This window comes from Annulohypoxylon truncatum (assembly GCF_022578515.1).
Source record: "Annulohypoxylon truncatum strain CBS 140777 unplaced genomic scaffold F4807scaffold_8, whole genome shotgun sequence".
Taxonomy (NCBI): Eukaryota; Fungi; Ascomycota; class Sordariomycetes; order Xylariales; family Hypoxylaceae; genus Annulohypoxylon; species Annulohypoxylon truncatum.
The window spans coordinates 183,782-205,857 of NW_025953794.1; the positions used below are offsets into that span (position 1 = coordinate 183,782).

General features: G+C 48.6%; 9 protein-coding genes across 9 annotated transcripts; 4 read left to right on the top strand and 5 right to left on the bottom strand.

The window, feature by feature from the left end:
- The first annotated feature begins 116 nt into the window (after positions 1 to 116).
- F4807DRAFT_416588 (MFS general substrate transporter) lies at positions 117 to 1,890 on the top strand. Its single transcript, XM_047997139.1, has 2 exons — positions 117 to 383; positions 448 to 1,890. Exons 1-2 carry the CDS (start codon positions 312 to 314, stop codon positions 1,708 to 1,710), a joined length of 1,335 nt encoding a protein of 444 aa, XP_047856361.1. The 5' UTR covers positions 117 to 311; the 3' UTR covers positions 1,711 to 1,890.
- Positions 1,891 to 3,177: 1,287 nt separating this feature from the next.
- F4807DRAFT_458048 (TAP-like protein-domain-containing protein) lies at positions 3,178 to 5,075 on the top strand (the record flags this gene model as incomplete). Its single annotated transcript, XM_048001143.1, has 2 exons — positions 3,178 to 4,041; positions 4,116 to 5,075. 2 exons carry the CDS (start codon positions 3,178 to 3,180, stop codon positions 5,073 to 5,075), a joined length of 1,824 nt encoding a protein of 607 aa, XP_047856362.1.
- A 475-nt stretch (positions 5,076 to 5,550) lies between these two features.
- On the bottom strand, positions 5,551 to 6,493 carry F4807DRAFT_458049 (uncharacterized protein; the record flags this gene model as incomplete). Its single annotated transcript, XM_048001144.1, has 2 exons — positions 5,551 to 6,357; positions 6,410 to 6,493. The coding sequence occupies 2 exons, from the start codon at positions 6,491 to 6,493 to the stop codon at positions 5,551 to 5,553; spliced, it is 891 nt and encodes a 296-aa protein (XP_047856363.1).
- Positions 6,494 to 7,781: 1,288 nt separating this feature from the next.
- Positions 7,782 to 8,996, top strand: F4807DRAFT_416592 (HAD-like domain-containing protein). The gene has a single exon (XM_047997140.1). It carries the CDS (start codon positions 8,016 to 8,018, stop codon positions 8,847 to 8,849), a length of 834 nt encoding a protein of 277 aa, XP_047856364.1. The 5' UTR covers positions 7,782 to 8,015; the 3' UTR covers positions 8,850 to 8,996.
- A 228-nt stretch (positions 8,997 to 9,224) lies between these two features.
- F4807DRAFT_458051 (uncharacterized protein) lies at positions 9,225 to 11,753 on the bottom strand (the record flags this gene model as incomplete). Its single annotated transcript, XM_048001145.1, has 1 exon — positions 9,225 to 11,753. The coding sequence occupies one exon, from the start codon at positions 11,751 to 11,753 to the stop codon at positions 9,225 to 9,227; it is 2,529 nt and encodes an 842-aa protein (XP_047856365.1).
- A 23-nt stretch (positions 11,754 to 11,776) lies between these two features.
- Positions 11,777 to 14,169, bottom strand: F4807DRAFT_379001 (DFP-domain-containing protein). Its single transcript, XM_047995761.1, has 2 exons — positions 13,966 to 14,169; positions 11,777 to 13,780 (listed from the first exon to the last, which is right to left on the bottom strand). Exon 2 carries the CDS (start codon positions 13,634 to 13,636, stop codon positions 12,425 to 12,427), a length of 1,212 nt encoding a protein of 403 aa, XP_047856366.1. The 5' UTR covers positions 13,637 to 13,780; positions 13,966 to 14,169; the 3' UTR covers positions 11,777 to 12,424.
- A 1,093-nt stretch (positions 14,170 to 15,262) lies between these two features.
- Positions 15,263 to 17,053, bottom strand: F4807DRAFT_378923 (MFS general substrate transporter). The gene is made up of 2 exons (XM_047995760.1): positions 16,378 to 17,053; positions 15,263 to 16,316 (listed from the first exon to the last, which is right to left on the bottom strand). The coding sequence occupies exons 1-2, from the start codon at positions 16,856 to 16,858 to the stop codon at positions 15,409 to 15,411; spliced, it is 1,389 nt and encodes a 462-aa protein (XP_047856367.1). The 5' UTR covers positions 16,859 to 17,053; the 3' UTR covers positions 15,263 to 15,408.
- A 583-nt stretch (positions 17,054 to 17,636) lies between these two features.
- On the bottom strand, positions 17,637 to 18,540 carry F4807DRAFT_458054 (WW domain binding protein 11-domain-containing protein; the record flags this gene model as incomplete). Its single annotated transcript, XM_048001146.1, has 2 exons — positions 17,637 to 18,391; positions 18,468 to 18,540. The coding sequence occupies 2 exons, from the start codon at positions 18,538 to 18,540 to the stop codon at positions 17,637 to 17,639; spliced, it is 828 nt and encodes a 275-aa protein (XP_047856368.1).
- Positions 18,541 to 19,525: 985 nt separating this feature from the next.
- On the top strand, positions 19,526 to 21,609 carry F4807DRAFT_450572 (kinase-like protein; the record flags this gene model as incomplete). Its single annotated transcript, XM_048000144.1, has 3 exons — positions 19,526 to 20,114; positions 20,166 to 21,204; positions 21,255 to 21,609. The coding sequence occupies 3 exons, from the start codon at positions 19,526 to 19,528 to the stop codon at positions 21,607 to 21,609; spliced, it is 1,983 nt and encodes a 660-aa protein (XP_047856369.1).
- Between the last annotated feature and the right edge of the window lie 467 nt (positions 21,610 to 22,076).

Below are 22,076 nucleotides of genomic sequence, written 5' to 3' on the forward strand. Positions count from 1 at the left end.
TAGCCAATCTTTTTATGGGTCTCTGGATGCCAGACCCCTGCAGATCCCTGTTGAGGATACGTAGCCCCTGCATTTAATTCGTTTCGTTTCGTTTTCTTCCCGTTACATACGATATACGAAACAAATCGAAACAATTCTACGAGAAGCGCCGTCGTCTCCGGTCGGTGGCTGTGCGATCTCTACTAACTTCTCCTTATTTCACCCTTCTGCAACCCTTCACTCTCCTTGTCTCATTCTTGTACTGATAGGCTGGCCTGTTGCGACGATTTCATACTTTATATTTCATACTTCATACTGCTGCATTATCCACAATGTCCACCGTCGAACCAAGCACTCGAAAGAGGGTGCTCAAGGTCATCTTCGTGTCATTACTCCTGGATTTGGTATGTTAAATTACCAGCAATATGCTATCACATAAAGCCCCGAGCTAACTCTTACCGTCCATAGATCTCGTTCACATTTATTCTTCCTCTCTTCCCCAAACTCCTCGAGTTCTACCGAAACAGCGAAGCCGGGCCCGAGTCGCAGTCGACGCTACTTGCGCGGATCCTTGGCGGCCTTAACACCTACAAATCTGCCTTCGCCAAACCGATCGATTCGAGATATGATATTGTTCTACTCGGAGGAGCGTTAGGAAGCTTGTTCTCTCTGCTGCAGGCCATCGCGTCACCTGTCATCGGACTTCTATCCGACAAATATGGCAGGAGAGCGGCGCTTCTTGCCAGCATGGCTGGAAATATCTTATCAGTCCTTCTTTGGGTAATGGCCGTCGATTTCAGAACTTTCCTTGCATCGCGCATCGTCGGTGGGTTGTCAGAGGGTAACGTTCAGCTGGCGACAGCTATCGCGACGGATATTTCAGATGAGAACAGTCGCGGATCAACCATGGCTTTGATAGGCGCCTGCTTCTCCATCGCCTTTACCTTCGGCCCCGCTCTCGGCGCATACTTGAGTTCTATCGCGACAGTAGCCGCTAATCCTTTTGCAACGGCCGCTGCTGTATCTCTAACTCTGATTGTGGTCGAAACGATCTACTTGTACATCGCACTTCCCGAGACGCTACCAAGCAGGACAGGGAAGGGAACAGCGAAAACAAACTCGAAGCCAGCCGCAGTGACGCGTACCAACTCCCACTTCCTGTTGAATCTGGTGCACTTCAGCTTTTTGCTCTTTTTCTCGGGGATGGAATTTTCCCTGCCGTTCATGACGTACGACCTGTTCCAGTATAACTCGGCCCAAAACGGACGGCTGCTGGGCTATGTGGGTCTAATCGCCTCGATCCTTCAGGGCGGAGTTACTCGTCGCTTACCTCCTCTCCTGACCGTGCGGATCGGCGTAAGCGCATGTTTACTTGCTTTCATAATGCTGGGGCGCATCGGCTCAATCGGCTCCCTATACCTTGCTGCCACCTGTTTAGCGACCACATCAGCCACAGTTGTCAGTGGTCTCAACACTCTTAGCAGCTTCGAGGCTAGCGAGGGTGAACGCGGCGGTAAGCTAGGTATTCTTCGTAGCTGGGGCCAGCTAGGTCGAGGATTAGGACCAATTCTGTTTACCAGCATATACTGGTGGGCCGGGAGAGAGGTTGCGTATGGTGTAGGTGCTGCGGGTATCTTTGGTGTTACGTTATTGGCGTTTGCTGGGCTGAAGTCACCGCCTGGGTCGGCAAAGACGGCGCAGAAAGCTACGTCGGAGAAGAAGGAACTGTAAGAACTGTACGATAAGATTGATGTTCGAATAGATGATAATGTGGAAATCTGGATAAAGAAAGCTGCTATTGATTCTATCACGAGTCGTGCACCTCAATGCCCCTTAGTTCACCTACGTACGGTATTCAACTTACAGCACCTCGAAATGTTTGATTGGGATGAAATAATAATTAGAATTCCCTGTAACTTGTAATATTAGAAGTTTACTGAGCGCTCCACCTGGCTACTTCATGAGATAATCTCATTCCTTGTAAAGCACCTAGCCGAGGAATTGCTTGACGTGACGAGAAAAGGCAAGTATCGTAAAGCATTCATTACTTCAAACCCATGACCTTGGTTTGTCGCCCCAATTATCACTACGTTGTCGGTGTAACCAACCCTGAGTATTCTGGTTTGCTTTGGTCCTGTGTCCTACGATGCAGCTGTCGTGTAACTTATCAAGCACACATCATCTACCTTAATCTTAACCTTCAACAGTTGGGTCGGTAAAAGCATCAGGTCGAGCTAACTGCGTGATTCTTCAACGAGAGACGGCTTTGGATTCATGATGCTTCATTGACTGGCTATTACCTAGTAGATGCATTATAATAATAGCACAACATAGTGTCCAATGATAGATCTCGCATCCGTTTATGACTAATGTCCTTTTGAGAAGAGCCAATGAAGTCGAAGCTAATCTGCGAAAAGGACTGCTAGCAAACGTGCCAATCACACATTGAGTGCATAAATAGAACAAAGCTAATAGCTGAATGGTGATATGAGCCTCATGCCCATGCGTTTTCCGGGTTACCAAGTCCTAGACTAAATAATAAGCTCAGTTAAAACAAAGCTAAGCCTTACCAGCCCCATGAACAATGGATAATATGGTATAGCTCCATATGCACGTAGCGTGTATGCGTATAAGCCTAAGCGGGGCTGAGTTCTACCGAATTAGGAAATTCTACATGGGAGAACGGCGTTTTGATTGGCTCCACGACCTTCCCGCTACTGTTTTAAGTGAACAGTCATACCACCGACCCCAATATTCCCTATAACTTTCATGGGTGCCTGACAACGGATATAGTTCGCTCTAATTCGTTAAATCCTCATGTGTTCCAATTCTGCCTAGTCATGGTTCAGCTGAACTGAGCTGAAGATCAACGATTCAATCATCGTCTAATGTTTACAAGGAAGCTATGGCGGGAAGGATCAATTCCAACGTAGGCCTAGGTAGCACAGCCATCTTACAATGGTAAATCTTACGTCCACTTGGCATGGTCCCTGCGTGATGGGGTCATGAGCTCTACCTTGGACACAAACTCCATAAGCCAAGACTCGGATATATAATATAATGAAGAAGTCAACCTCAAAGTCCATTGTGTCTTGGAATCAGCACAGTCTCCAATTTCAAAGACTCAACAACGTCCAACGATTTAAGCTTAATTGATAATACCTAACTCAGCTTTAGTTTGGAAACATCTTGCCCCAAATGAAATCCGTGGTGATATCCGGCTTCGTAGCCGGGCTTTTGAGCCAATATGCTGCGGCAGAGACACAAGCCTCGTCCGCCACGACGTTCGACTGGACCGCCTTGAAACCATCTACATCCCTCGATTACACCACCTGCTACGGAGACTTCAAGTGTGCCAAGTTATCCGTTCCTCTCGACTGGCTTAGCAACTCTACTTCTGTCAACGGCACATCTCGCGTCAACCTAGCCATCATCACACTACCAGCCACAGTAGACGAGAGCGATCCCTCATTCGGCGGAACCATCATCACCAACCCCGGTGGTCCGGGAGGTTCAGGTGTGACGTTCCTCCTCCAAGCCGGAAAGTACATGCAGAAGATGGCGGACGACACCAAACACTACGAATTCCTGTCTTTTGACCCGCGCGGTGTCTCGTACTCCGAGCCCAGGTCGGACTGCTTCAACAACGAATTCTCGCGAGACTACAACACCATGGAGCTCCGTGCCATGGGGCCCCTGGATTCGGGATTGAGCGTCGTGAGCCGGCAAAAGGCGCTGTACGCCTCTTTCGGAGAGCTGTGCAAGGACGGCTCCGAGATCCACGCTTACATGTCCACGGCGAGCGTGGCGAGGGACATGGTTGAGATTGTGGACAAGGTCGAAGAATTGCGGAACAGGAACGGAACCGTTAGCACAAAATTGCGTGCTCGTGGTGGACCCCGACGAGTGCACCAGCGAGAGGAGAAGGATGTTCCGAGGATCCAATACTGGGGAATCTCGTACGGAACCCTGCTCGGAAACTCCTTCGCTTCCATGTTCCCCGGCCGCGTTGGCCGCATGCTCCTAGAAGGTGTCGTAGATGCCCCTGACTATATCGCCGGCGTAAGTTCTCACCTTAGCTGACTAACTAGGTATGAGCTATCCGCATATAAGCTAACACGTACGTCTCTAATTAGTTGTGGTCTAAGAACCTACAAGACGCGCAAAAAGACTTCGGAACACTATACACCACATGTTTCGAAGCCCGCAGCAACTGCTCCCTCTACGACACCGGCGACTCCAGCCCAACCGACATTCAAGCGCGCGTTGAAAAGCTGCTCAACGCGCTCGACGAGAACCCCGCGCCCGTCATAGCCGGGAGTAGCATCGAAGGGATCACGGGCACGGACGTGCGCAACGTGATCTTCCAAGCTTTGTACCAGCCGCAGCTCTACTTCGCGGACCTCGCCGACACGCTCGCGGCGACCATATCCGGCAACTTCAGCGCGTTGTACTCGACCCTGGGCGTGCCATCCGCCTCGGCCTTCTGCCCGTCGACGCTGCCGACGACCTACTCCTGGGAGTCGGACGCGCTGTACGGCGTCGGGTGCGGCGACGCCGTGCCTCAGAACAACGTCAGCGCGTCGGACTTCGTGTCCTACGTCGCCGAGCTCAAGGGCCAGTCCACGGACTTCGCGTCGAACTGGGCCAGCATCCGGCTCGCATGCACGGGATGGCGCGTGCGCCCCAAGTACCGGTTCATGGGGCCCTTCACGACGCCCGCGTCCGATTCGAGCAACGTGAAGGGCAAGCCGTCGGCGCCGCTGATGTTCCTGTCCAGCCGCTACGACCCGGTCACCCCGCACGCGAACGCGGTCAATATGGCGAAGCAGCACCCTGGCTCCGGCGTCCTGGTGCAGGATAACGCGGGACACGCTACGATTTGGACGCCGGGCGCGTGTCGCGACGGGTATGTTAGGAAGTACTTCGAGACGGGCGAGGTGCCTGCTACCGGGACCGTGTGCCAGCCCGATTGCAAGCCCTTCCAGGACTGCCCCGGGCTGGCCTCGACGAATTCTAAGAGGGACTTGGGTGGCGTGGTCCCGATGCCGGAGTGGCCGAGGCGGAGCAGGGCGCCTTTGGGAGTTATGGGTTGATTACTACCTATCTAAGGTTGATAGGGCGATGACTTGATGATGGGTTAGATAGGTATGTTGTGGGTTAAGGGTGAGGGATAGCCCTGGATTTCTTTTGTTACTTAGACATGTATATACTGCATAGTCACATTTGACGAGTTAAAATATGGGAAATTTATCTTATTCGTATTTGGATATACCCCGTAGGGAGCTATTCAACTCCATCCTACGTGACCCAGGCATTTAGGTCGAGAACGACTTGGCGTTCTCGTACCGAGCAATGAGACCCGTGCATTGCAAAGGAATTATTATGATTGTCCGGAATCCCCTTTTCATCCTAGCTGTGTTCCAATGCAGAACCAATGGATGATTGATCGATGAATGGTTGCTTGTAACAGTCCAATAACCCGATTTGACCAGCGTTTAGAAGTCCGGTAGACGACGGCGAGAACGAAGTACGAACGAATGAACGAATTATTGCCTCGAAAAGACATATTTACTCATGATCAATGTCCATCATAGGTTCGTCCTCATCTTGAGCTTCTGTGTCAGCTCGTTCCCTCTTCTTATCGGGACCGGTGTGCTCGTGATCTGCTACGCGCTTGGTCTTCTTAACCATTGGGAGATAAACTCGCAGAAACTTAGGTCCAATGTCATCAAAGAACTTAATCCATTCGTAAAAGGTATTCAATGCCTCTTCGGATTCCCAGAGAACAATGTCATTCTCGGTGACATTTCCCTTGTAAAGACCTTCCGATTCCGGGTGATAGAGTTCGAGTTCGCTGGAAATGGGGTGATAGTTCGCGAGCAAGAGAATGCCACTGACATCTTCCATGATGAGATGTCGCAAGCGTTTCATCATGAGGCGTTGACGTCTCGGCTTGAGCGCCGCACGAGCTGCTCTAGTCATGAACACACCATTCTCATAGCGGCTCTCGAATCGCGCAGGCTCATTGGTCTCAAATACGCCATTGGTGTGTTCCCTTCGAAACTCCAGGTACATGCGGTTCTTCTTGGCTATCAAGTAGCTGTAGGCGCGAAGAATGATGTCTTTATTCTCCTGAAAGGCTGGCATGATCAAGTCGTTGGGCTCGGGTTCCCGATAGGAGTCCCCGAAGATGTCACTGAGCAACACCCAATTTACTGACTTGAAAGGTGAGCGCGACTTGTTGTTGTCGTCGTTGCGAGATTCACGAAGTTTGACTGTTAGAAGCGAGCCGAGGAAGCCGGTGCGGCGAATTATAATGACGTCCTGGTATGTTATCTTAGAACCCAGGATCGGTGGAATGGGGTTGTGAGTGATCTGAATTTGATATCAGTAAAAACGATGTAGCTGAGTTAGATATTCAGCTCACGTTTGAAGATTCATTCATACGAGCATCCTTCGATTGATCAGTGGCATGATCGATATCCATCGCAGAATCGTTCTGACGAGACATGATGATCAGGATATTAGGAATTGAGAGACCATGGCTGATCAAGCTTTTCTTAGCACACAGGCAATTCGAAGGAAGTTGGTTTTCTTTGCTGTTGAAGTGGGGAAATTGTTGACAGCATAGGGGATAGCGACTTGATATTGGGAGAAGTCGCGTTAGATGATCTCCCATGTCCAATAAATATCCTTTGGAGAGGACCAGCGTTGGACACGGGATCTGCAAAATACTATTAGTTTTTATGATTCTTTTTCGGGAGAAATAGAAATAGAGATCATAGAATAGAAGCCTACTTTGGTATCTTGGCGGAATCACGCAGTCCCTTGTTGATGATGAATAGATGATGGGTGGGAAAATTGCGGAGTGGATGAGTTGGATGAGCAACTGGGTGTTTACCCTCTTCCACTACTAGCCTCTCTATGCTCAAGAGATAGAGAAAAGTAGATGCTCTCGTTAGTTGAGGTTGGCATTACGTTGATAGTGCGCAGGGTTGTCGACATGGCTTTGCACATGATATCACATTTCGACGTCTATATCGTTGGTTGTCATCTACGAAGCCGATCATATAATTTGGAATCCGTCACAAAAGAATATTACGACTACTTCAGAAAATAACGACGTAGAAACCGGAGTCATTAGTTGGGGGGTGAGAAATTTGATACAGGATAACGACTAAGGTTAAAATGATAGATCTTAACAATGACGAGTTTAAAACACCAAAGAGTTAAAGATCCAAGACTTTACGTTATATCCATAAGCTCAAAGATGGATTTAGCATGAAAATTGAGAAGATTCAAAAGGAAAACCTTAGCGAAGTAGTTATCATGTTAGAGAAGATATTAGGAGCAAGAGTGAGAGTATAGCTCTAAAAAGGGAACACTGAAGACTATGGCGATACTAGAAGCGGTGTTTAATCACTGTATGAACAGACTATAACCTCTTAAGAAAGAAATGAGGCCTAGGTATCTATAATCTAAATAATAAGTTCATGCAAATATTACGAATTCAATTAATATTCGTGCTTCCTGGAGGACTGTGATATCGGGTTCGGAGTTGGAAGAATGCTTCCATAAGGATTCCCCCTCAGTCTCTTTTAGTCGTATATGACCAGGCGTCTGTGTTGAAATATCATCAAGCCTTCCAAGTAGATTATAGGGTATATCCATATTTCGTGTTGTATTATTGTGGAGCTTCTAGAACACATGGATACTCGCTATCTAGGTCTAGAGTGTTATTGTGGGCTTAGATAGGGGCACCCCTATGTAAGACACGAGAGTGGACGATGAGGGGCCTATACAACCTGGACGTTTACACTGTCCCACAAACCAGGTAAAGAGCTTAATCGCCCTTCTCATACCCCTTACTGAGCTTCCCATATGCGTTCTATGAACCGACACATCTAACCTATCGCAGGTAATTTTGTAATTCTAGAGCTTATGATCTACAACACGAATTCTAACTAAGATCGCTTTTTTCATTTCTCACCGATCGCCATTATTTAGGATCATATAGTAATCATTGAGGTTTTATGGCTGCAAAGACCTCTCCCCGTTTCCCCCCAATTCGCGCATGCATATTCGACATGGACGGCCTTCTCATCAACTCGGAAGACATAATCACTCTATCTATAAACCAACTTCTTAAACAGTATGAGAGACCTACCCTTCCCCGATCTATCCGAGCTCAGCTCATGGGCGTTCCAAATTCGACCAACGGAGATTTGTTCCACGACTGGGCCAAGTTGCCCATCTCCCGCGAGCAATTTGCTCGCGAGTCATCCGAACGAATGCGACTGAATTTCCGGGACTGCGAGCCTCTTGCCGGCGCTGAGAAGCTTCTGGAGGATCTCAGCCATGCACGTAATGCTTCTGGGAATGGAATCAAGCTGTCATTAGCATCCGGCACCAAGACACATTCTTATGAATTAAAAGTTTCAAGGCCGGAAACGAAACGGCTACTTAGCTTCTTTGAATCTGACAGGCGCATCTTGGGTGATGATCCACGAGTACGGGGTCGAGGAAAGCCGGCCCCTGACATCTACTCGGTCGCCTTGCAGTCTTTGAACTCACTTCTCGATCCCGGCGAAAGGAATATCGGAGCTAACGAATGTTTGGTTTTTGAAGATAGTGTGGTAGGGGTAGAAGCTGCAAGGCGGGCTGGGATGAGGGTTGTTTGGGTGCCACACCCAGATATGGCGGTTGAGTATCAAGGAAAGGAGAAGGATGTGTTAGCTGGGAGGGCTAGAATTGATAGCATTGAAGACGAGTGGCAACTAGGTAAGATTGATGATGGCTGGGCAGAAAGTATTCCGAGTCTGGGTCATTTTAATTATGAAAAATACGGCATTAGTATACCGCCTTAAATACCTTTGATAAAGTTATTATTGTTCAATTTCCTTGGTATGTCTTTGCCTGGGTGTAGTCGTTATTGGTGGAGTAAAAATGTGTTCAAGACACTATCTCCACGAATCGAGGGCGGTCAATTAACTAGAGCTTCATCGAGACCATGATTAAAATGATTGAAACGAGAGAATCAGGGACTCAGCTCGGCCGTGCTGCTCATTGGGTTGTAGACGGTAGGATACGATGAGTCAGCAGACCACCCGCTGATCAGGCTTATGTCATATTATCTGTAACTGCAACTGCGCTATAAGGACATTCCTATATCTAATATTTCAATATCGCTTATCTAATATTATTTACCCAGGCAATTGCTGACTTCAAGATATTTCCCCTTCCTAAGAACACGCTTTATCATCTCCCCCTTGTACAAAGACAGGTTCGCACCTATCGTTCTCGCCATCCGCAACCAGAGAAACCCTCACGAGCCGCCGCGCCCTCCCCTTCTCCGCCAAGTGCTCCTGCACCTCGTCGTCCGAAGCCAGCGTGCCGTCCCGCACGAGGGTCTGCGTCCCGGCGCTGTAGATCTGCGCGACGCTCGACCACGAGCTGCCGAGCCTTGTGAGCCGCGTCCGGGTGAGGAAGGTATAGAGGATGACCGCGCAGACCAGCAGGTGCGCCGCGAGCAGCGAGACGACGGCGGTCAGGCCGCGCCACGATTGCGGGTACGTTACTACCTCGAAGAGGGTGACGTCCGCCGTCCCGTTCTTCCTGAATAGGGGGATGAGCTCGTAGTAGGCCATGGACGAGAGCAGCGTCAGTAATCCGGATAAGCTGGAGGCCGGCGAATTACCGGTCACGTTCATCGCGTCTATGAAGAATTTCTGAATGATCGGGTCCGGCAGCTTTGTGATGTCTGGAACCAATTCGCTAGGCAAGTTTCGGGCATTGTAGAGGCCGATTGTCTCGTTTCCCAAGACGGGGGCCCAGGTCCTAAATAGTGGTGCCTCGAAAAACTTGGAATAATCTCCAGGTACGATTAAGTCTGCGGAAAGGCCTTGATAGTAGTCATTTGAGGAGATATTATCCGCTCTGTTCTTGTCTAGGATCACCCCCCAGCCTTGCAATAGGGGGTTGAAGTCCGGGTTAGTGACCATCTTTTCGAGACAGAATTGTTGAAAGGGATAGGCAAGGGAACTGTTATATTTGGGCTTCGAGAGACTAAGCGTAGCGGTTGAGGAGCTTGAAGGCCCCAAGCCGTAATGGGCCAGTATCGAACTGACGTCAACGAAGTCGTATGTGTGTTTATCAGTTCGATATTCGATTGACGCCTCTTCCTTTAGTGGCGATGGGGTATCCATTTCAATATACGAGGCAGCTGATTCCCACGACGTATAACATAAGGAAAATAGAACGTCTTCGGTAAAAGGAGAATTGTGGTTAGAAGAGTTATCCATCTTGACTCGAAGCTTCGTAAAGGGTTCATATTCAGGCTGACTCAATGTCCAGTTCGACGCGATAACGAGAAAAGCTGGTCCGCGGGAGGGAGCCTGATCGGTCACCGTATAGTTGTAAAGCTGACTACGGAGACTTCCCGCGGCCTCGGTCTTCTGCACAACGACAGTTCCAGGGTCTAGCTCATTTGGTAATTTGACATAATGGTAATTACTTTGGATCGGACATATCTCGAATCCAATATTTCGCTGAGCAGTCGTGCTCTCGTCTAGAGACGGGTACCATTGCGACAACACCCTGTGTTGGCATGTAAAAGGAATCTCCTTCGAAACATCTCTCGGAAACCATAGATCATCAATTTCAGTAGAATTGGAGACATTTCCTGTTATCGTATACCAGGCATTAGGTTCATACCATAGCGTGTCGGCGTGACTTGTGTTCAAGGCTGATATAATGGGTTTCTGGCATGACACCCTCGAATCCAGAACAAAAGAAGGACCTCGAAAGCTGGATATTCTCCTTCTTTGCTCAGTGTCCGAGAATGGAAGGAATGATCTAAAATTATAACCAGTGTCATCAACGTTGGGTTTTGCGGGAAGGGGTTCCCTATGTTCAGCAAATATAGGAAAACTCTCGGGCCTCCGAGTCCAGACCGATGGTAAAAATGCAATTCCAGGGCCAGATGAAAGAGAGTATGGACCGAGACTAGAATTGTAGATGCCTTGACCACCGACCCGCGCTATAACAGAGTTAGTTTCCCACCCCCAATCCAAATCATAGGAATAATGAGTGGTATCTGGAAGTCCAATCAAGCTGCCTGGTTGAAGGTCCGAGAGGAGAATTGTTGATGAAAACTGAAGTGTGAACATAAGAATAGCAAGAAGCAACATAAGGCTTATAGGGGATAGGCTTTCGGTTTTGCTTCCTACTTGACGAAAAGATAGTATCAAGCTTGAGAGAGATGGGGTAGTAGCTCTCATAAGAGAAATATTAGCTAGACCGCCCAGATAGACAGACCCCCTTTCTAGTATTTGAGCAGCAAGCATGGAGGCAGAGAATCCTGTCATTAGGTCGACCACGATCCGAATGATCAACGCGCAAAGTGTGATTGATCGTGATGTCCAACCGGCGGTGACAATAGTTAGCCAGATCTTTGCGGAACTCCGCGTCCAGAGGAAGACGAGGAATCCCACTATAATAAATGATATGAAGGGCCCCAGACAGAATGACAGGAGAGGTAGCCATCCTAGCTTTTCTAAGGGCTTCAGTGATAATGTATGTATGTTAGCGCTATCATGTTTTTCGAAGTCCTCTGGATTATTCATATAATCAGCTTCATCCCCTGTTGAACGAGCCTCGTCGATAGTGGGTTGGCGAATTTGTGAGTCCGCGAAATGACCGGGATCATCTACACCAGCCTTTTCGTAAACCTGGCTTGTGAAACTGCACGGCTGTGTATTTCGTGGGGCCATCGTCTAGGGTTGAGAGGGCGGGATTGTGAATATCCAAAGAATCTATGAGTTGACTGTATATGTCTTCAAAAGTGCGGTACGAATTAATGATACAACATACATTCATGTTGGGATCCCTTCAAAATCGATACATTATTTATAACCACCTGGAATTAGCTTATTGATACCCGACATGCGGCTCTGCGTGGCCATTTTGCCTCCCTACATGATCAACTTACAGATTTCCCTCCTTACCTAGATAGAACCGAGTCGCAGGTAACTCGCTGTCAATTTGATGGCTTCCTCGTGGATCTTCATTTGTCTGGTGGGAAAGATTGCCAACATGACTAGCGATCAGGCTGGAATATTGATACAACGTCTAGGACATCACCAAAAAGGTTGGATGCTGACGCACGCTTCTTTAAGGTAATAGGTAGCACTAAAATTCAAGGTAGTAACCTGAGGTTACTTCAGGCGATCCCTACCCCTTTTATTTTCATATATAAGCAGGTCGCTGATATCAAGGCCCAATGATGGGTGAGTCCAGGCAAGGCTACCCGGAATGCGGATTTCTATCAAATTTATAATTACTAAGTGGCGCAAAATCATCAACGTTGCGAATACATATGCAAAACGCCAGCCATGATTTCATTTCACTCAAGACACCCCTGACTTACTCAGTATCGCAACCCCTATTTCGACCCACTTTTTGCTGCGGCTGACTGAATGTGCTGCGAATGCAGCTCTTCAACGGCGGGTATGATCAAGCTCTCGATCTCCAACTCGGGCTCGCCCTCTGGTAGCATCGATGGATCTAACGGCTTGTTTTCTCCGCTGCCGCTCTTCTGGTCCGCTGCGCCAATCAACTCGTCGGCGCCGCTTAGGGTCTTCTTGCGACGGCTGATGGGCACGCGGATCCACTTGTCCTGGTGACCAGGTGTCACGAAAACGACCTCCCACTTGCGTGTTGATAATAAGTTCCCGATGACAAGATGATGCTGGTACCGCTCGAGCGAGTACTTGGCCTTGTGGACGAGGATTGCCGGATCCGTCTCTAACTTGAACGATACAATCATGCCTTCGGGTGCCCAACCATCTACGAGGTTCTTGAGAAACTTGGGCACAGGATCTAGATCGACGATAAGACGTTTGCTCCGCGGTATAGCAGGCGACGAATCAAAATTGTCGAACGCCTCCTCCTCTTGCTGTGGGGTTTCTCGCGGCTCTTTAGTGATGGTCGTTGGTCCTTGTTTCTTCAATGAATCCGTCGCATCCGTGCTCTGAATCTTGTGCTCTGACATGCGCTCCGGTGGTACGAAGAAATCGCTCACTGCAGCGGCAAGGTATAGCAAGCCGTTAGGCCCCAGAGGGCGCATGAGCTGTGCTACAGCTCGCAACTCGTGGAGGTAGTCGGTAATTGTGACGAACGGCAGCATGAGCAAGAGATTCTGTCGCTTAGCATTGGTATATTTGCGCAACACGCGAAGCATCTTGTCCTGGTGTGCCGGGTTCGCAACAACGCTTCCATCGGGATTCTCATGTAAGAAATCCAGAAAGCAGTCCGTTGAGTGGCTATAATGCCGACTATAAGGCAAAAGACTGAATTGCCGATGTAGAAAGATCACCGCATACCCAGATTCGAGGAAGTATTCTGCAGAAGTTGCGCCACGTGTACCAGCACTAAAGTTGTCAATGAAGCGCACGGTTTGCTTTTCCAACGGTACGGTAGTTCCACCGGAGGTGACGAGGACAACACGCCTGTTCGCTGTCGCATGTTGATTTATGAATGATTCTGCAGCGGCGACGTGTTGTGGCAACGCTTTGGGAGGTGGGTTGGAGCTGAAGTAGGAATTCTCAACCACTTGGTGTGAGGAAGCGGATGTGTTAGTAGTATTGCTTGCCATGGTGTCTTCGCTCGCGACAGAAGATATAGATAAAGACCTAGAAGAAAATCGGGCTTCTGCTAAGTTAAATGAGAGGCTTAGAGCAGGTGACGCGTCTCCTGCCTTCCCGTGTAAGGAAGTGCTCTGGGGGTCTAAAGCTAATATCTGTGAAGCCATCGTGTTAGCAAGGGATTGATTGAAGCAACAGTACAAGGTAAGGCAGACGCAGGGACTAAAGAGCCTCTGTTATAATATGTAAGTATAGTTGAGAATGCTGCCATCTAATAACTCATATAGGTAATTGCCGCTGAAACCGGCCAACCCTAACCCCGAGTAGGATGGGTCCATACATAGTAATCCCCGGCATTCCGGGGTGATGCATGAGACCTCGGCCCCCGGCTCCTCTCGAATCAGCTTTGTGGAGGGCCGGCTCTCCGACTTTGTCGGGAGTGAAAGCAACGTATGCCCTAGCATGCCAGGGATGTACTACCCCCTTTGTGCAGATGTATTGATTTTAAAGCTCGTAAGCTACGGGTAGCAATGATAAGATAGACTTACAATAAGGGGGTGGCCTCTTTGTTAGAACAAATCTTGTCGGTGGTCTAAGAATTGCCGCAGGATGGGCTGATGGGTTGAGGGTTTTTGGAAGGACAAGGCTTGTGATGCTCTGATGATAATCCGGAGAACCTTGAAACACAGCTAGACCAGAGTATGCAATAATATCATTGGCTCACAGTAAGCCCCCAAGCCCCGAATGAGGTTATTATAGTCGACTTTGCTTTCGCCGCTGACGTGCTGACATGAGTTTTGTGGGGTTATGTGATGGGTTAAGTATCCCGAATCGGACAAATGGATTAACGTCGTTAAAAGTCAGACCCGAGGGGGAGGAAACTATGGGTTTGTGCGGGGGCGCTTACCCCTGTACCTAGCAGCTTCTAAGGTTTTCTCTTCAGATAAGATCGGACGCTTGTGAAGCGGCTCAGCAAACTTTATTTGGAAGGTACCTTACTCTCTGAAGTCACTATAAACAGTTAAGTTGTAGCTTCTCAACGCCTTCCATTATACCATTTGTAGTACCAGCCTACTATCTAATTAGGCACGTATTTTATTTTAAATGTGAAATTTGCCAATATGAGTAAGAGAAATCCATATTTGTGGAGAGAAACCTTGCAGATTCCAAGTTCTGAAGTGAACCTTAAAAAGAAACGAGTTTTCGTACCCCACTCTGCCCACTCTATGTACCTATTTGAGAGACCTGCAGCGGTTGATGGATTCGACTTCATCACCAAGGGTTATTACCAACTTTCACTGCATAAGTCGTTTACATAATCTTCGATCTCCTTTTCATTTCTTTATTTTCTTCACATTTGTATTAAATATCGGAATTGATAAAGTACCTAAGTCTATCGAGTCTATAAGCTCACTCAATATACCTAAGAACTACCTATTATTTAGGCAAATCATGATATTAACCTCTGACCATCAGAGGGACAATCATTAATTCGTAACCCCAAATGCTAAACCCAAGCCGCAATTCAGCCACCGCCCCCCCAAAATTACCTGTATCTAATACCCCATTTCAATAACCAATTTCTCTTGGAACCTTCGTAAGTTTTCCGGGCTCCCTCTATTTCTCCGTGAGCCATGAATCATATGCCGTATGTCATGCCCCGAAACTCTAATTTTTTTTATACCGATCCGATTTCCCAAGAACCTCCTTGAGTTAACCAGTTCCCCGAAGCTATCAAAGCGTATTGTATAGACTACTTCCAATACGTAGTAAGGTAGCTAGTCTAAAAATTAGTCCAAGGCGACCACCCTACACTCATCGCCTTCGATGCGTACATCGCGACGACAGAGATCACCTGAGTGAGGCCGGTGAAGAGGATAAGACCCCAGTAGTCACCACCAACAGCATTGACGATGGCGCCTGCAACGGGGAGACTTAGTAGTACAGCGATAGAAACAATGGTGTAACAAGTGGCATAGTATCGCCCATAATGTTGCGTGTGGCATAGTTTTCCAACGCAAACAGGAGTGATACTGATATTATTCCCAGTCGAAAATCCGAACATGAGAGCGAATATGACCAGGCCCGCCATCGTATGACCGAATGGCAGCCATACGACAAAGATAGAAAAAATGGTAACGCAAAGAGAGATCATATTCGTGTTAAAGGGGCCAATCTTATCTGCCCACCATCCGGGCAATGCCCGTCCGAGCACGGACGCCGCATTAAGAATCGGTAGAATCTGGAAAGCAAACTTCTCACTGAAGCCGTTTGCTAGTGCGTAACTCGAGATGTACGCAAGGGGGATGAAGAGCCCTAGTTCCAGAAAGAAGACGCCAATAGTGAGGAGCAAAAATCTTTTCTCCTTCATAATGCGGAAATCTGGGTGTGGGCTTGCGTTCTGGGCCGGTGGCAATCTTTTCCTAACTAGAAGGTTGGCAAATGTGAACAGGATAAGACAGATAAACCCTAGGATACGGATTGTCCATCCCCATCCTACTTTGTCGAAGAGACTTTGCATTATTAATGGGAACGCTACGCCACCCAGGCCGCCGCCCGTACTAGCGAGTCCGGAAGCGAAGCCACGGCGCTCGCGGAAGAAGTGTCCTATGGCCGTGAGGCATGGAGTAAACAGAAGAGAGGTTGCTATTCCATTAAGTATTCCCCAGCTAAGCATGAAATGCCAATATTCTGAAAGAAAATTAGCATTATCCCTAAAGGGGAAAAGGATGATGTTGGGGAAGTTACTCACTCGTACAGACGCTCAACAACATGATACTCGCAACAATACCAATGCCGCCCGGGATGATAAGCCATTTAGGCCCATACCTATCAAAGAGAGGACCCACGTAAACGCCGCAGAGGAAGCACAACGCTGTATATAAGGAGAAAATCCATCCGACGGTACCCTCATCATAGTCGGAGAGCTGATGTGTTACGACGTATGTCTGGAGTGTCGCAATGCTGTTCATAAGGCCCAAGGAGGCGAGTAAGCCACACCATGACCCGAAGACGACGAGCCATGCTTCACGGCCCCCTTCTGGGTATGACTCATCCCCTAGTAGTGTCTCATGCCCGGTGCCGTCGCTAGGCTTGTCCGGAGTAGGACAATACTCCTGGGCAAAGGGGTCAGGCTTCTCGGTTACCTCGAAACCCGGCTGACCCTTTTCGAGATAGGATGAATCCGGGGCCTCTGGCTGGGGAAGTGAGCTGGACTTTTCTATCTCCTCCATGGCTGCTGCGAGTGTACCTAGAGATGAGGGTAGGTAAAGGAATTGTTATTGAGAACCCGAACCGTCGAGAATCATGATCTCTATATCACCCCAGGTAGGTACGAGACTATGTATGAACTATATAAATAACGGCAAGGGATACATAGGTATGTAACCTTTAGGCGTAAATGTTGGCACTTTAAGATTCACGACTATCTGGATCCACATTAGCCTTCACGTTGACCGAAACAGGGGAGTATCAAGGTTGCCATCCGTCCTCGGAGCGAACAGACCGCACATTTTTTTAGACCCCGCTATAACCCACTCTGGCCCAGTCGTTCAGGCGTAAAGGTGTGAAAGACGTGATACCACGCCCTATTTGCATAAGAATTACGTCCCGGTATTTCGTACTATGCGTTGTGTATGCGGCAACTATAGACCATTCACCTCCACACATCCCGGTCTGCCCCCAGCCGGGGTTAAATCCGAGGCGTCTGACTATTTACAACTCATCATACCGATTATGAGCTATCTTCGCGTCGAGACCCGTCGATGCTGTAGGTACCAGCAATAAAGGGACGGCACGATCCTTCTTTCTTCCTCTCGGACCCCGAAGGTGCCTGAAGGTGCCTGGATTTAGTCAAAGTGCCACCGAACCCAGGCATGCCGCTTTTATCAGTATCCACGGGGTTTGATGGGAAGATACTGCACCTCCAACTAATAGGAACTGACCCGATATTAAGCGCCATCTGTGTGAACAGGCCGGATGGGTAATTATCAGAAAAAAATTTCAACAGGTTCAATCTTGATCATCTTGATCATCTTCGACTTCCTCCATTGAAACTTTTTGCGGTCCCCCCGTTCTCGTAAATTCTGACGCGTCATCTGCTTCTAGAGAAGGTTTGAGATAGCCCTCTTTCTCTAGACGGTCTGCTTCTTCGGGTTCCATTAGACCACCTTGACCTTTGCTCTTTTCCATCTTCATCCGGACTACTGTGGGCATGAATGCGCTGACAGCTTCTTTCCGTAAATCGCGTACCATGGGTTTCGCTTCGTATACGGTCTTCGTTTCCACTGGAGCGGGTGGTGGCGGCTGCTTTTCCTGGCTGTTGTCCCTACCACCACCAAGCGGTGTGTCGTTCGCATTGCGCGCTGCTCTGCGTTTCGCATACCATTGATCTAATATCTCCTTCGGAATCGGGGGTGGCGTGTCTCTCGGCATTGGTATATTCTTGACATCTTCAGGCACGTCGTTATCGCTGCCTGAATCATCGTCGCCTCTTCTTCGTTTGCCTAGAACGCCATTGTTTCTCTGACCATCACCTCTGAAGCCACCGCTGCGACCGAAGGAGGGTGCTTTATCACCTAACGCTTCTCTAGCTTTGGTGACTACTTTCAGATCACGTTCCAGACCTTCTAATACCGACTCTTCATGCTTTGTGAGCTTGCCACCACTTGATGTGATCTTCTTCAAGTCGTCAATCTGCTTTTGTATCCTGTCGGGGTTTCGCTTCGCAAACTTCTCATTTCGACGGGCGGCTGCCTCTGCCTTTCCTGGAAGAGACTGTTAACAGGTGTTTTATCCCTACTAGTATGATGATTATGTAGGAAATGAAAAACGCATCCATACCTTTCTTAATTGCCTTGGCCTTCTCAGCTTTGCGCTGGGCCTGTACGGGGTTGACGTTCTTCCCTCCAAGCATGGTTATCAAATAACGAGGAGTTGCAGGATACAGTCAATTAAAAGCTGGTCAAAGTTGCGCAGTTCAAAATATTAAGATCGAATTCGTATGAATTGGACGTTAGGTGACTTGTGCAAGATATATTAAAGTAGGCGCGTAGTTGTGAAATATGGGTTCTTGCAGGAGATTTCAGCCTTGTGCAATTCTCATTGCATTACATCAAGCCACAGTGCCGAGTCTACAATTTAAACGGTATTACCATTCTGCGGCGATGATAAGACGATAAGCATGTACCCGTAAATCAGTGAGATTTCGGCAGGTGGGAACGCACTCTACAGGGGCACTTAGCAGTGAGGCTATTTTTGGTAGGTCTGTCGTACCTGAGCAGCTGAGAGGGTACGTATCGTCTAGCAGGGTTCGCTCAGTGTGTACCAGCAAATCTAGCAAAATCTAGCACGTTTCACATGGACTGCGCAGTAGCGGCTACCGGGGTAACGGTGTTCATGTTGACGCTGTTGACATTGATTCCTTGAATTCCTCCACCAATTCAAAGACCCCGCGTCCAAATCTCAATCCCTCAATCCAATCAACAACCATCCCACCTTTCCCACAACTTCCCACTTCACCATTCAACCTGGCATTCTTCCAACCGGCATGTAATAAAAAACAAGCATCTTTCGGTTGCCATTGATCTGCCATCGTGCATGAAGTTTGGACTTGGATCTTTCTTCTTGCATCTTGCATATTCAATTCCAATTCAATCCCAATTCAATCCCCTGGACAATTGGATTCTTGCCCTCGTACATAATAATTTGTACGCTTTACATTCATCCCATTCATCAGGTTTATTCGCCTTCGTCACTTTCACTACTTTCACCACTTCCACCGTCGCGTACTCTACTGACGCATTTCTACCTAACCCCGCCCTTACTTCGCCCCAACTCTTTTGTTTATTATTGATACTGGGTAGTCCTTTGACATCTACTATCGTATCGACCCATTGGTTATGTCGAGCTTCCTAACCAACATGTTTCCCACGCCGGGCCAGAAGGACGGCAAGCAGACCTCTTCGGAGGTTCCTGGCACTCCGACCAAGAACACATTCGTAACTCCCATTGCGACGCCCCAAGGCAGCCCCAGCAAAAAGACTATTCCTCCCGGTGCCCATGAGCTGCCAACTGCCTTCGACAATGCTCTCAAGCTCAATCCCGTCCCCCTCGATGGCCCGGTGAAGCTCGGTAGACCTCAGCCTGGTAGCCCTCTGTCACCTGCCAAGAGTAACATTCAACCTGCCGATGATATATACGCCGGTACACCCACCAATGTCGATAGCAGCATCATTCATAAAGACACAGGGAGTCCGTTGAAGAAACAAGGCCAGGAAAACACCCCGCCTTCTAAGATCCCCATTAGAGATTCGGTCTATCAGCACAACCAAGCTGCTGTATCTCGTCAAGAACCTTACCAAGTTCGAGACACTCGACCTAATACTCCTAACACTAAGAAGTTTAACACATCTCGTGGTTTAACTGCTGAAGAGTTGGAGATTCTGAAGAAGCCTAGCGTCCGTCGCTTGGTCAACGTTACCCAACTCTGTAAGTTTATCCTTGTGCTTATTGTATCTACACCTACTAACCATCCCAAAGACTTCTTAGATTATTACTTCGATCTTCTCACATATGTCGGTTCCAGACAGACGCGATTAAATGCCTTCAAGGCGGAAGTACCCACGCCACCCGAGACTAGCCAGGAGGAGTATGACCAACTTTGGTCGAAGTACACCGGCCGAGAGCGAGCAGCCCTCCGCAAGCGCCGGATTCGCCTTCGTCACGGTGACTTCCAGATCCTTACGCAGGTCGGCCAAGGTGGATACGGACAGGTGTTCCTAGCTCAGAAGAAGGATACGAAGGAAGTCTGTGCCCTCAAGGTCATGAACAAGAAGTTGCTCTTCAAGCTGGATGAGATCCGTCATGTCCTCACCGAGAGAGACATTCTCACTACAGCCAACAGCGAGTGGCTTGTTCGTCTCCTGTACTCTTTCCAAGACGACAAGAATATCTATCTTGCCATGGAATACGTCCCAGGTGGTGATTTCAGAACCCTGCTGAATAATACGGGTGTCCTATCCAACCGCCACGCTCGCTTCTATATCGCGGAGATGTTCTGTTCCGTGGACGCGCTCCACAAACTCGGCTACATTCATCGTGATCTGAAGCCAGAGAACTTCCTGATCGACTCTAGCGGACACATTAAGTTGACCGACTTTGGTTTGGCGGCTGGTAATGTAGCATCGTCAAAGATCAACTCGATGCGTATCCGACTCGAGAAGGCTTCTGAGACTGAAGTTCCGTTCGGTAAGGCCATGGAGAAGCGAACAGTGGCAGAACGCCGAGAGGGTTACCAGACCATGCGCGAGAGGGACCTGAATTATGCGAAATCCATAGTAGGATCTCCTGATTACATGGCACCTGAGGTACTTCGCGGCGAAGAGTACGACTACACTGTCGATTATTGGAGTTTGGGTTGCATGTTGTTCGAAGCCCTTACCGGTTTCCCTCCTTTCGCCGGTTCCACGGCTGACGAGACGTGGCAAAACCTGAAGCATTGGAAGGAGGTGCTCAAGCGCCCGGTCTGGGAAGACCCTAACTATTTCCTGAGCAACCGCACTTGGAATTTTATCACTACGTACGTCCTATCAAACCATGTTGCGGGATAACAATACTAACGGATTCTAGGTGCATCAATTCGAAATCCAGGCGATTCTCGAACATTAAGGACATTCTAGAGCATCAATATTTCGCCGAAGTGGATTGGAAGACTTTGAGAGAATCGAAGGCGCCGTTCGTTCCCGAGCTGGACTCGGAGACCGACGCAGGGTATTTCGACGATTTCACTAACGAGGCTGACATGGCCAAGTACAAGGAAGTCCATGATAAACAACAGGCTCTTGAAAGCATGGCCGATCGAGAAGAACAGATGAGTAAAGGCCTTTTCGTCGGATTTACCTTCCGTCACCGCAAGCCTACCACAGAAGACGGCAGCCCGCGCAAGCGAATCCAGACCGAAGAGACCTTTGGCACGATGCTCTAGGGTAGGCGTCAATTGCCTAAATTCAAAAGGCGGTGACTCACCTTTTCGTCGAGCATGACGATTTGCTCACCGCAGTTAAATATGGTGAGGTTTGGTCGTCTCCAGGCAGGACACTGAAGGCGTAATCACAGGAGGATATGCTCGTAGAACTTTCTTTGTGTTGTTTTCTTTTCGGTCGGGGAAAAGCTGCTCGGGGAGCCAGCTATGACCTCAGGAGGGCGTTTTTCAGGAGTCGCATGCATATGGTGCTAGGAGTTTATGAGCAGGAGGTTTATGGAAGGCATACGCGTCTAGTCACAGTCTTGGTCTGAAGGCAGTCATAGGAGGATTTTGATGTCTGGGGAGTCAAGGGTAATGTCAGTCGTACGGGCCTATCGCATCGGACCGCGTTGGTTTAGCCTCAAGTGAGATCGACCATGCTAGTTGATGAGCTACAACTGCGGTCCAGATGAACTGATGTGGAGGTC